The following is a 14,312-nucleotide window of genomic DNA, read 5'->3' as shown; positions in this document are numbered from 1 at the left end:
TATTTCAAAAAACTGGCCAAGTGCGAGTCGGACTCGCGTTCCAAGGGTTCCGTACATTAAGTCCCACTCACGCTTGACTGCTCATTTCTAATAGGTTTTTTTGGTTAATGACTAAATTACCTAGCAGTCTAGCACTTACGCCGATGTTATACGTTCCTGTACCGACCTGTTCCACATCCGCATCCGCATGAAATCCGCATCGATTTTATGCGGATGCGGATGTTGAAAATAATGCGGAAGTTCCGCGGTTGCGGATGCGGATATTCGCAACATCCCTGCTTCGCACCGTGATTCACGTGCGAGTGTGGAGGGGCCTTATAGAATCGGTCACTTTTCCTTGTGTATGGCGGCGAGGTGCGCCTTGAGCGCGACGCGCTGCGCGAAGGCGGCGGGACAGCGCGCGCACGAGAACGGCCGCTCGCCCGTGTGCGTGCGCATGTGGTTCTCCAGCACGCGGTTTGTCTGTGATTAAAAAAAAAACTAAGTTATAGTCTGTCAAGCCGGATATGTCTGGAAAACTAAAGTGTGGTATGGGAGCGTTCAAGTACATATTACGTAACGCAATTTTTGGACATTTTTGACCCCTCCTTCCCCCATGTAACGCGCCGTAACGTTTTTCTGTACCCCCCCTCCCCCTAGTAAAATGTTACCACCAAGTGACCATTTTTTTTACCAAAATGTTACAATTATGTGGCGTAAAGTACCTGAAGGGTTAAAAAACAATGTTACGTAACGCGTAGTTCAAACCCCTCCTCCCGCCCCTGTAACGCATCGTAACGTTTTACAAGACCCCCCCCTCCCCCCAAATTCGTTACGTAATACTTGAACGCTCCCTATCCCTAGGAAACGAACAAAAGGCAGCAATGTACATCGAACAACGATGAAATGTTAAAGTCGACGCGCGCGCGAAAACACACTATCGCACCACACCGCGACCTTGGAGCGTCGCACCCATAAGTGAGAGCGAGAAAGAGATATCTGTCTCTCGCTCTCACTAATGGGTACGACGCACCAAGGTCACGGTGCGATAGTGTGTTATCACTTTAAAAGCCGTAATACATCGCACCGTTCAAGGTCACGGTGTGCCGTACCTATAAGTGAGAGCGAGAAAATGATACATCTTTCTCGCTCTCACTTATGAGCATGACGCACCAAGGTCGCGGTGCGACAGTATGTTACGACTATAAACAAAACAGTTCCACAGATAAGATATTAATGACACGCGATTTTCGAACAATTCAAACGTAGTGTTGCTAACCAGCGATTTTTCGAATTTGCCGACTTTTTCTACTGACAAGATTTGCTTGACCAAGTAAAACGTTCAAACTGTTCAAAGTTACCGTTCTGTTAAAGTCGGTTAAAAATGTAGTTTAACAAGTCATTTCCGTCAATAGAAAAGGGCGCGAAATTAAAATGGGACGATAACCCTTCGCGCTTACTTTACATTTGCCGTTTTTTTCTACTGACGGAAATGGCTTGACAGACTATAAAAACAAAGTACGTAACTATCTATGGTAAGCCAGCTTTGTCATTAGAAAAAGGCGGCAAATTTGAAAAATTTAGGCGCGTGGCGATTTCCCATCCAAATTATGAATTTCGCGCCTTTTTAGGGTTCCGTACCCGAAGGGTGAAAACGGGACCCTATTACTAAGACTTCGCTGTCCGTCCGTCTGTCACCAGGCTGTATCTCATGAACCGCGATAGCTAGGCAGTTGAAATTTTCACAAATGATGTATCTCTGTTGCCGCTATAACAACAAATACTAAAAATAAAATAAAATAAATATTTAAGGGGGGCTCCCATACAACAAACACGATTTTTTTGCTCTATTTTTTGTCGATGGTGCGGAACCCTCCGTGCGCGAGACTCGCACTTGGCCGGTTTTTCTATTGACAACGTTGGTTAGCCAGAGTATAAAGAAACGACATAGTTACCAGGGATGTTGCGAATATCCGCATCCGCAACCGCGGAACTTCCGCATTATTTTCAACATGCGCATCCGCATAAAATCGATGCGGATTTAATGCGGATGCGGATGTGGAACAGGTCGGTACAGGAACGTCTTAGCATCGGCGTAAGTGCCAGACTGCTAGGTAATTTAGTCATTAACCAAAAAAACCTATTAGAAATGAGCAGTCAAGCGTGAGTGGGACTTAATGTACGGAACCCTTGGAACGCGAGTCCGACTCGCACTTGGCCGGTTTTTTGAAATAAAAATTACTTACTAAAATGTAATATTTGACGTTTTTTATGGTACTATCTTGACATCCGCATCCGCGGATGTGAGCCTTTAAAAATCCGCATCCGCATCCGCATCCGCGGATGTCAAAAAATCGGCATCCGCAACATCCCTGATAGTTACTCACCCCGAATCCGCGACCGCACACGCTGCATATCTTCGTCTTTGGTAACGGGATTTTCTCATGAACGAATTTGTGGTGCGTGCGGAGCCCCCAGCCGTTCACGAAGTACTAAAACAAAACGTATAACGTAAAATCAGGTATAGTTTGTAGCTTTCTAATAGACCCCGAAGGCTAATCCTATTGTCTATTGTTAAGAAAAACCGCTCGTGCCACGTGCCACAACCACCTGCATAAAAAATCGGTACTTCGGTTACTGAGTGCCGGCGAGTCGAACGCTACAGAACCAGTCTAAAATGTGTCATCGAGATGCGTAACAAAGGCGCGTTATCGGAGAGCGCGCCTACACTGGTTTTTTGAGCGTTGGACTAGCCCGCGCTCAGGTGCCGAATAGAATAATTAGGACCCTTTTTTGCAGGTAAGTAGCACGTGCGGTTTTACTGAACAATAGGCAATAGGATAAGCCTTCGGGGTCTACTAGAAAGCTACAAACTATAACTCTAGTCCACAACTTACAAATACAAGTTCCAGCAGGCGTGTCTCACTCCGCGATTTCGTCGCTTTGCTACAGGTAGCCAAAAGTACATCCGTTCGGCCCCAATTTTGGGGAAAGCGATAAGCCGCGCGTGGCGCTGTCGCCACCTAGCGGCCATATCTGTGCTGATCGTAACAGACGCGTTTTGTTAGAGAGTGAGTCTTCTGTACTTAGTACTATTATTTATTCTGTGGTTCCAGTAAAATATGTATTAAGAGCCCATCAACGTGCACACTAGCGCCACTGCTAAATAATCGTGATTATTTAAATTTAACGAAAGATATTTTTAAAATGGGGGGCCGCTACGTACTGCATCTTGTATTAAAGTACCTTTTGAATACATCAAACTAGTTTCTATGTTGCTGGATTCGTCAATCTGTGAACTCAAAACAAAAACGGCCGTTTTAACTTTGGACGCATAGATTTCCTAGTCTATGGGCACCCCCTACGCAGGGTTTTGCGTTATATTCCCTATAAACAGGGGGCTTTTGTGCTGCCCCCTATAGTTCATGCACGCTCCGTATAAAACTATTACCTTGTCGCAGAGAGGGCAGTGGTGGCGCGACTGGTTGGAGTGGAACAGCTTCATATGGTTGTTCATGTAGTTTTTCCGAGAAAACACCTTGCCGCACTCGGGGCACGGGACACTGGAAATATAAATATATGCATTTTTACCAGATACTTTCATTGTACATGATCAGAGCGCGTACATTTCATGTCGTCACACTACATAGAGTATGATTTCAGTTAGTATTTTCGTCAGGGGCGGATTTAGTCTTTGCCGCCCTAGGCCCCAGGCCCTGTAGTAAGCACTAGCTGCCCGTTTTTCAGCACCCATCATATAGACTGCCGCCCGGGCCCGGGCCTACTCGGCCTTAGGGCAAATCCGCCACTGATTTTCGTAATAATTTATAAGAAGTTTGAAATGGAAGCCATTTTTGTAACAAAAGAAACCTTAATTTTTTTAATAAGGCCATGTTTTTTAACGCAATCCGTCCAGTACAAAGTTAAAAATGTCACATTAGTAACCTGATTTTCTTCTGCGGCCGATGCCTCTGCGACTGGCTGAGGTGGCGCCTGTATTTGGCCGCGTTGATAAAGGTGCGGTCACACTCCAACAGTAGGCGCTAATTTACTTGATCGAAAAACTGTTACATGTAATGTCATTGAGTTTTTCTTTATTGTTTTAAATGCCATCTAGTGAGTTTCGCTCTAACTGATATTCATATAACTAGAGTATGTACAGTGATGTGCTTAGGGGTTTCAAGTATCTAATTAACGCTAACGCTAGATGGCGCTAACCTCAATTATACATAGTGCATTTTGCAATAGTCATTGAGTTTTCACTTCTGTCGGCACTCCCGGAGTGCAGCCCTTGTTTTTTTTAATAAGGCCATATTTTATAACGCAATCCGTCCAATACAAAGTGCAATTAAGTTAAAAATGTCACATTACGTCGTTGAGAATGCCAAATCCGGTATGTGCGTGATTTTAATCAAAGTAATTAATACTTTATTAATTTGTTGCTAGGTAACTATTTGTCAATCAAAAATCGAGCACATAACGGATTTGGCATTCTCAACGACGATTAGTAACCTGATTTTCTTCTGCGGCCGATGCCTCTGCGACTGGCTGAGGTGGCGCCTGTATTTAGCCGCGTTGATAAAGGTGCGGTCACACTCCAACAGTAGGCGCTAATTTACTTTCTTTGTCATTCGACACAATCCGGCTAGTAAGTGAGAAATTTGAAATTGCAGCCATATTTCTAACAAAAGAAACCTTATTTTTTTTAATAAGGTAATGTTTTTTTTATTTAATTAATATTTTAATTTAATTTTATTTATTTTACAATTTATGTACTCTACTAATATAGTTATTAAGCAGTGTAAACTAACAGATTATGGGTCGACAGACCTGAAATAAAGATTTTCAATTTCAATTTTATCGCAATCCGTCCGGTACAAAGTGCAAGTTAAAAATGTCACATTAGTAACCTGATTTTCTTCTGCGGCCGATGCCTCTGCGACTGGCTGAGGTGGCGCCTGTATTTAGCCGCGTTGATAAAGGTGCGGTCACACTCCAACAGTAGGCGCTAATTTACTTTCTTTGTCATTCGACACAATCCGGCTAGTAAGTGAGAAATTTGAAATTGCAGCCATTTTTCTAACAAAAGAAACCTTATTTTTTTTAATAAGGTAATGTTTTTTTTATTTAATTAATATTTTAATTTAATTTTATTTATTTTACAATTTATGTACTCTACTAATATAGTTATTAAGCAGTGTAAACTAACAGATTATGGGTCGACAGACCTGAAATAAAGATTTTCAATTTTATCGCAATCCGTCCGGTACAAAGTGCAAGTTAAAAATGTCACATTAGTAACCTGATTTTCTTCTGCGGTCGATGCCTCTGCGACTGGCTGAGGTGGCGCCTGTACTTGGCCGCGTTGATAAAGGTGCGGTCACACTCCACACAGTAGGCGGGGCCGGCGCGCTCGTGCGCGTCGCGCGCGTGGCGCCGCAGCCGCTCGTGCGCCGGCGCCGGGAAGCGCAGCCCGCACATAGGGCACGAGGCGGGGAGGTGGTGGCGACTGGGGGGGGGGGACAGATATATAATACACAATAGTTATTTGTACAACAAGAGATAAAAGTTTGATATTTCTTCGAGTGCTTATTTTGAGTCCCGTGCAAGCGAAAGATTCTATACTCGCTACGCTCGTGAATCTAATTTAGAATCTTGAGCGTAGTAAGGGACTCAAAAGCGCACGAGATGTAAATAACTTTGATCTCGTGTAGTTCACAAAACTTTTCACCTCAGCAGTGAGAACATATTAGAGAACCCGAAAAATGTATTCCTTCTTCATCACTTACCTATTCACTCATGTTTTCTTAAGATACACCAAAGTCTTCACCTCAGCAGCTCGAACAAGGGTACTTTGCTACTTAAAAACAGTGAGCAAAATAGCATTTTGCTCATTTTGTCTCACTTAGTGAGCAAAATGCGATTTTGCTCACTGTTATTAAGTAGCAAAGTACCCTTGTTCGAGCTGCTGAGATGAAAAATAAAACCAGCCAAGTGCGAATCGGACTCGCGCACGCAGAGTTCCGTGCCATTATGCAAAAATAAATATTATGGAACATTCTTACACAGATTGACTAAGTCCCACAGTAATCTCAAGAAGGCTTGTGTTGTGTTAGGATTCGAACCCAGAACCGCGGCTTCACAGACAAGATCACTACTAGAGATTCCCCGAATAGTGGTTTTGGCGCTCTCTCGGCCGAAGCGCCGAATATTCGGTATGACATACATACATTTTGAATCACAATTATTATGAAAACTGATAGCCAACAAAGTGAACAAAGTATGTACATTGTTTGCTAAAATATATTTTTTGTTGAACAGAATTGATTAATGTGGTTATAGGCAAACAAATCAGACCGGGTATAACAAAAATAAAACGTTTTTTAATCGACAAATGCTCAAAAAGGGTCTTCGCATTTAACAAATTTCCAAGAACACATTCTAAATATGAAATATACCTAGCTTTTGGTTATTTTTATTTTTAAGTAGGTGCAACAGATATTCGGTATTCGGCCGAATAGCAGACAACATTCGGCCGAATACCGAATATTCGGCAAAGTGCCCGATTAGGCAGAATACCGAATAGTTGCCGAATATTCGTGGCATCTCTAGTCACTACCCACAAGGCCAGACCAGTCGTCAAAAAACGGCAAAAAAAATCACGTTTGTTGTATGGGATTCCCGCTTAAATATTTATTATATCCTGTTTTTAGTATGTGTTGTTATAGCGGCAACAGAAATACATCATCTGTGAAAATTTCAACTGGCTAGCTATCACGGTTCAGGAGTTACAGCCCGGTGACAGACAGACAGACGGACGGACAGCGGAGTCTTAGTAATAGGGTTCCGTTTTTACTCTTTAAAAAGAGTACAATTAGCAATAAAAAACTAACGTTTTAAGCCGAATTGGGGCAATCTGCGGAAATAATTCGTGTAGTTTTGAAAATTGGTACAGGTATATACCTTGTGGTGTCCAGATAAACATATTAAAAGTCCTCGAGAGTGGGGGGTGTGCTGAAGGTGTAGGGGGGAGAGGGGTTGAAGGTACCTTTTTTCATTTTTGCTCATATCTCGAATATTTATACGAATAGAATTATAATTACTTCGGACAAACTATTTCTTAGGTTAAACGGAATTAGTGTTAAATAGTACATAGCAACTCACATGACATGTTTTTCCAAAGCCTTCTTAGTATTATAGTTGCGGTCGCAATGCGCGCAGATGTACTTGGAGTGCAACTGTTTCTCGTGATGCTGGTACCACTGCTTGTTGCTGGGCAAACAGTTATTTTATTAGGGTTATGTACTAGAAGACAACTGAGTAAAAAACCGGCCAAGTGCGAGTCGGACTCGCGCACGGAGGGTTCCGCACCATCAACAAAAAATAGAGCAAAAAAATCGTGTTTGATGTATGGGAGCCCCCCTTAAATATTTATTTTATTTTATGTTTAGTATTTCTTGTTATAGCAGCAACAGAGATACATCATGTGTGAAAATTTCAACTGTCTAGCTGTCGCGGTTCATGAGATACAGCCTGGTGACGGACGGACGGACGGACGGACAGCGAAGTCTTAGTAATAGGGTCCCGTTTTTTACCCTTTAGGTACGGAACCCTAAAAACTGGCATTATGGATGTGGGCATGAAGGCCGCTAAGCTGAAATGGGACTGGGCAGGGCACATCTGCCGTGTGATAGGCAGATGCGCGTATCTACACGTAGCTCACGTAGTACACGTAAACCACGTAGTAGATGCTAAGCGAATTAATAAACAGATAAAACACCTCTCCATCCGATAAGGGATTTCCTCTTCAAGACACGTAGGTTAACAATATATATAGTTGATTATTAGAATTACTGGAGAGATTGGTGGTGACTTGTATAGTGACAGGATATAAACTATAATACAGGAACCCGGGTTTAGTGTTTACTCCCCTCCCGGCACTCTGCCTATTTCATGGCGACCGTGGACATGAATTCTGCGTGAGGATACTGCGAGTATAAAATCATCATGGACGACGACAGTGAAGAGGACTTTGAGGACGAGTCGGCGGCGTCGAGCTTACCCAGTGATTTATTGTTTTGTTAATGTGGGTAATCAACGTACCAAGATGAGTGGTCTAAAACGGAGAATGAGATTATAATGATAAACGAAGGACAATGTTATGGTGACCGCGGCCAGTATCAACATCGGTTTATTGGCTTCGGCGGGTTTGGATTGGTCGGAGGTCCGGGATGTCGTCGGCTACGCGTCGAGGTACGCATTGCTGCCGGGTGCTGGGAGTGGAGCGTCGCGTCGCGTCGAGCGAGGTGAAAATTATTAAGGGTATTTTGAGTGATTATTTTTATTTTTAATGTGTGTGGATTATTTTTCTACTTAGTTAACTTTAAGGAATTATTAGAAGCATTGCGTGTTTAAAAGTAGAAATAAGTTATTGGCAGGAGATAATGTTTTTGTGTATTTATTAGTTAAAAATAATTGTAAAAAAGAAGTTGCAGCTGTGGATTTTAAAAGTCGCGTTTAAAACGGTAGAAAGATTTACTTTTGGAGATTCAGGGTAATAGTATGGTCGGATAATTACCGATTTTTATTTAAAGACGCTTATTTCTTTGCATTCTAAAAATGATTGTAATGAATTTATTTATGCACACTCAAACTATAATCGCGGTGCGATTGGTGCGAGTCAGCAAGGTCGAGGACGGGTGTTTTCGCGAGTAGGCAGAAATCATGTAGTTTCTGTAGGTCAGACGGATAGTGTAATGTCAATGTTATTCAGCACGTGATTTAGGTAGATGACATACGTAGTAATGAATTTGTTGTTTTTCGTGTCTAACGAAGATTAGGTAATTATTTGATCTTATAATACTAGTTATCACGTACATAGATATAACTTGTTTAGAAAGGAAGTTATCAAGTTTAGTTTTCTGTACGGATTGTAAATAAATAAATAATATATGTTAAAGGATTTAGGATTACTGGTTGAGGATTCTGACGGATTATACTTAAACAAATAAACTGGACATGACACTCTGATACTACGTCTTTGGAGCTTGACCAGCCTAGAGTAGTAGATATCATGAAAAGGAAACAGGAATATACGGGGTTAATAGTTTGTTGAAGTAAATAATTTAGGACACTGACGAGATTGATGGGAGATCCGAAGCGAACCGGTAAAAATGATACGGATGATATTGATTATGTGAACTCTGCAATTTGCATGAACCAAGATTCTCTATTAACGAAGGCACGCTTAAGACGTATCGTTACGAGACTTGGGTATACTGTGCAGAAGTTTAAAAAAAAATGATACTGATAATGTTGTTGTGTGAACTCTACAATTTATATGAATCAAGATTCTCCATGAACGAAGGCACGCTTAGACGTATCGTTACGAGACTTGATTATGGTATGGGAAGATCCCAAAGTAGACATTAGGATTACTTATGGCTCTTTGTGGAAAAGTTTAAATATAGTAGAGTTGTTATATATTGAAATGAGCTCAAGTAAAAAGTATGTTACAATGTTAACTAATTAATGTCTTTCGCGCGGGACATGATGAATTACCTAGGTTATGTAGGAACTATTTAGTTTTTACTTATAAACGGACTTACCGATCGGGAAATGATTTAAAGGATTATGACTGTTACTAATTAGTGGATATGCTGGTAGAACTAGAATGATTAACGGTATCCAGAAGAGGTACGAGTATTGTTGGGAAAACTGGATTATGTAAAACGATGTAAAGATTGTCAGGAGCAGAAGTTTAGCAGTAGTGATTATGGTTAATAATAACATAATTATGGTTATAATTTACGACTACTTATCACAGCTACAGCATCTTTTGAGGAGGAATTTTTAGATTAGTTGGACTTGGATAAAACACGATATAAGTATATTATAACTTTGAAATTGTTTCTTAATTTGTTTATTACTTGTGAAGTGCAATGGTGTGTTAAAAATAATTTAATTCTAAAATGAAATTGTAAATCAAGCATTGTTAATTTTAAGATAGGAGATTTAGTGTTAATTAAGGACGAATGTACCTACACGAAAATAGAAAAAATTGTATAGAGTCATTTTCAGAGGGAGGGAACCCCTTACCTTTTCAGGGGAGGTGTGATAGGCAGATGCGCGTATCTACACGTAGCTCACGTAGTACACGTAAACCACGTAGTAGATGCTAAGCGAATTAATAAACAGATAAAACACCTCTCCATCCGATAAGGGATTTCCTCTTCAAGACACGTAGGTTAACAATATATATAGTTGATTATTAGAATTACTGGAGAGATTGGTGGTGACTTGTATAGTGACAGGATATAAACTATAATACAGGAACCCGGGTTTAGTGTTTACTCCCCTCCCGGCACTCTGCCTATTTCAGCCGAATGCACCCAGAACGCTGGGCCAAATTAGCCACGGACTGGATCCCACAGGATGGATCTCGGGGCAAAGTAAGACCCAAACGGAGATGGCGGGACAACCTTGATGCATTCTGTGTGGAGTGGCGGGAGTGTGCATAAAAAATTTTCCCACCTCAAAAAGTGCACAGCGCCGCTAAAGAAGTTTTCACTTCAAAAATACTTACTCAAAATCAGCTCCACACTTCAAGCACCGATATCTAAACCTGTGCATAGCCAAATGCTTCTTCTTGTCGAGGATGGCCACCACACGGCCGCACAGCGAGCACCGGTTGACTGGGTGAGATCGCCAGCTGTGCAGCTCTAAGTCCCACAGGGTCTTGTAGCGGAAGGCGCATTGGGGGCACTTTCCTGGTTTCGTTCGCTGAAAAAGTTAAGAATAGTTAAGATAATTAGTATACTCTGAAAAAAAATTTTAGTAGGAAAAGATGGCAAAATCAAAATTCTGCCTGTGACGATAGGGGGTCATGGATTTCACCCTAAATTAGGCTGCCTTTCCACTTAGGCACAGGATAAGTAATAGTATTATCATACAGAACGGCCACGCACCGCCCCGCCCCGACTCGCATTACCTCGCCCCGCGACATGAATCTGACGGACTTCTGGCGTGCTCTCAGTACAGCGACTTACCCACACATACACAATGACGCGTGTACAGACGTGCCGCGCACACATATAAACGCAAATGATTTTTGATGCATGGCGTGTCCGCCCTGTGATTTAGAGAAAGATGAAAGAGACTTGTGGGAATTGACCAATAGAAAGATAGTATGCACGTCGCCAGAGGATGGGCTAGGGGCCTCCCCCGTGGTATTGCCGATGAGATAGGGGGGGGGGGAGCAGTTGATATGGCTAATGGCTAAGGGGAAGGAGAGGGGTATTTAGTTAGTAATTTAATTCTCAGGGGGGGGGGGGAATAATAGGGTATTTCACTGCATCAAGCATGTAATAAAAATAAAGCATCAGAAGATTACTAGAGAAACGTAAACAGCAATTATTCTTAGACAAAATTTCTACTTTAGAATCGGTATAAAACTATAAAGAGTAGGTCTAGGTAATTTGATTGTGACGTCACATGCCAGTGTTTCATATAAATTCTAGTAGCAAAATAGTTTTGACAGTTCGAAAAAAGAAACTGATTTGACTAGCGGTCAAATACCCTATACTGGGTCTATCGCGAATTTATTTTGTAACTTTTATTTACCGACATAAAATAGTATTTTATGCAACCGTTGTTTAAGAGAGGTCAAAAAAGGCGAGTGGCGTGAGTAACAATTTGAGGCGAAGCCGAAAATTGTTAATAAAGGCGCCACGAGTATTTTTTGACTCAGTTAAACAACGTTGCATACAATACTTTTCCTACGACCAAGCACTTACTTTGAAATAAAATTGTAAATTTAACAAATATTTTTAATTCAAGAAGTAGCAAAAATGGAGGGTACGGGCGGGAAAAGAAAGAATGAATGAATGAAATTAAAAAAAAAAACATGTCTATGGTTCACTTATTTGTCACAGATGACATTAAAAATAAGGTTGGCAACACTGTATTTCATTCAATAATTTTTAAGTGGTCATTACACGAAGTATCGTAAAATCGCCAAAAAGATACTTCGTGTAAGCACAAATTCTTTTTTGGGGAATAGACTAAAGACTTGTCTTGACAACTATAAGGTAGGGTTTTAAAGGTGTGTGCACGACCCTTTAAATGACAAATAAAAGTAGAAAAAGTATTTTAAGTACCTGTCTGTGCATAGTCTTCTTATGGTCATAGATATGAGTTCTGCTCAGAAACCAAAACCCGCAGGTTTCGCACTTGTGCGGCCGACAGACATCTTCCTCTCTTTCTCTCGCTAACATCTCTTCTACCTCCTTCTCGCTCAGACATATCTCACTAAAATACTTCTCGGGATTACTTAAGTCCAATCCGTTATCTATTTTCTTAACTTCCCTTTTTTCTGTGTCTTTTTTATATTTCTTTGTTTTTTTAATAATTAGTAACTCATTTTCGTCTTTAATATTATCACTATAAGTGTCAAAATTGTCTGTGTCCAAATTATCTTCTATCTCTTCTTTTATGAGTGTATCTGTGTTGTCTATGGTTACTTCGTTTTTGGACTCTATGGATTCTTCTATGCTTAAGTCATATTCCTGTTTGTGTGTGTGTGTTAGTGTGGATAAACATTTTGGTGAAACCTGTAACAAATAAGTTTTTCAACATTTTCATTTTAGATGCAAGTTTTTTATTGCTGACTGTAATTTCCTTTCCACTGTAAGTAATACATATCGAGACAATTCAAACCCCAAACACAATTAGGTTGCGTTGTTTCATCACAGAGTTCCTATAGCCACCTCCTGTCTCCATCATCAGATCAGCTCGATGATACCATCACATTGCATTGTTACCCGACTAACATATGTGTGCAAAATTTCAGCTCAATCGGAAATCAGGAAGTGGGTCAAATTTAGCTTCCAAGATTTGGCCCACACTAACTAACAAGAGTCTAACCAAAGTTTTGGTTTCAGTTTTGGCAAATAAATCCAATTTCAGCCAAACACTAATAAAAACATCATGTCCAATAGCCATCAGATATATCGGAGTGGCTAAGGCACTCACAAATATCTGAACACGCCTCTATTGTCAGGTTGTTCGAGTGCGTATTCAGATATTGTGAACACCTTGTCCGCTCCAATATATCTGATGGCGACTGTACCTACATTGACTATTAAAGTATATATTTGAAACATACCTGCTCAGTATCAGCCACTGACAGCAAGTACTGTGCGTGCTGCAGAGTGTTCCGGAACTCCTGGGCGCGCCGCAGCAGCGCCTGACACTCCCAGCATAGAAGAATATTCAGGTATTTGTATTCCTAGAACAAGATAAAATAATTAAACTAGACATGTCTAGTTAGTGCTCATGTGGAGGCGGTAAAAAAGTTACCGTGAGCAACCGTGAGTGTCTACTCACTGTCTGTTTTGTGTAGATGTAAAAACGAGAGTGTATGGCAGTGGCAACAGATTTCTCAGGGTGATGGCCGAGCGCCTTGAAGGCTCAAATACTCATTTTTGGGTTGCTCAAATAGATTTTTAAGATTTTTCATGTCAACAAAGATATGAAATAAACATTTTTTTTAAAGTAAATCACACCCCTATTTAGAACTCACTGTCAGTTGAGTGTTTATAAATCCCAGTTGCAGCCATAGTTACTGCTTCAAAACCCAGGGTCTGCTAACTTGTATTGAATTGTTATGATTTTTAGGCATCACAAAATTATCTGCTCTTACCATTTGAGCCCAACAGTAGCTTCATAGGCTTGGTTAGTCAAAAGTATTAAACATCATAAACATTCAATGATATAGATTGCAGTGTCCAGAAAGAGGTTCAACAAAGTGTCTGAAGAACTTACCTCTACCGTTTGTTTATTTCCTAAGACACAGAAGAACATTTCGTAATTCGTCAAGGGCGACAGCCTCCGGTTTGCACTGAGGCATCCGTGGCAAAGTACCTCTTCGGTTTCCCTTTTTATTGCATACATTTTTATAGAACTTAAGATTAAATACTAAAACGAGTTAACAGTCAACAGCACAAGTACTTTTAGGAGGTTTCATGACGGATAATAATATATTGAGTAGTAACTGATGTAGTAAAACCATCATTTGCTGTTTGCAAATCGTCTAAATACTCTAAATCATCAAAATACGACAGAATTATGAATCCCAAACACATTCAACGCAAGTGATAATTGAGGAAACTGTCAGTGTCAATGTCATTTGCATTTCTGTTTTGTGGCAACACTGCTTCTGCTGGCAACTTTTAGTTCAGCTACTCGTCACTAGATGGCGGTAGAAGCATTTGTTGGAGAATGGTTGGAGGTTAAAAGATAAGATAAAAGATAGTTTATTCAAGTAGGCATAA

General features: G+C 40.8%; 1 protein-coding gene across 1 annotated transcript; it reads right to left on the bottom strand.

Moving 5' to 3' along the window:
- Window positions 1–310: 310 nt before the first annotated feature.
- LOC134660101 (zinc finger protein 99-like) lies at window positions 311–14,080 on the bottom strand. The gene is made up of 11 exons (XM_063515802.1): window positions 13,804–14,080; window positions 13,145–13,267; window positions 12,138–12,590; window positions 10,565–10,761; window positions 7,144–7,251; window positions 5,282–5,488; window positions 4,461–4,539; window positions 3,925–4,007; window positions 3,431–3,542; window positions 2,367–2,471; window positions 311–462 (listed from the first exon to the last, which is right to left on the bottom strand). Exons 1-11 carry the CDS (start codon window positions 13,930–13,932, stop codon window positions 328–330), a joined length of 1,731 nt encoding a protein of 576 aa, XP_063371872.1. The 5' UTR covers window positions 13,933–14,080; the 3' UTR covers window positions 311–327.
- Window positions 14,081–14,312: the final 232 nt, after the last annotated feature.

This window comes from Cydia amplana, chromosome 26, assembly GCF_948474715.1.
Source record: "Cydia amplana chromosome 26, ilCydAmpl1.1, whole genome shotgun sequence".
NCBI lineage: Eukaryota > Metazoa > Arthropoda > Insecta > Lepidoptera > Tortricidae > Cydia > Cydia amplana.
This window is presented reverse-complemented; position numbering and strand designations above follow the sequence as displayed.

Excerpts from the sequence above, each read along its gene's own strand:
- LOC134660101 (XM_063515802.1), bottom strand. The coding sequence starts at position 13,932 with ATGTATGCAATAAAAAGGGAAACCGAAGAGGTACTTTGCCACGGATGC. Across the intron at positions 10,762-12,137 it reads AGAAGACTATGCACAGACAG|CGAACGAAACCAGGAAAGTG; the intron begins GTACTTAAAATA and ends TAACTTTTTCAG. Across the intron at positions 5,489-7,143 it reads GCTTTGGAAAAACATGTCAT|TCGCCACCACCTCCCCGCCT; the intron begins GTGAGTTGCTAT and ends CCCCCCCCCCAG.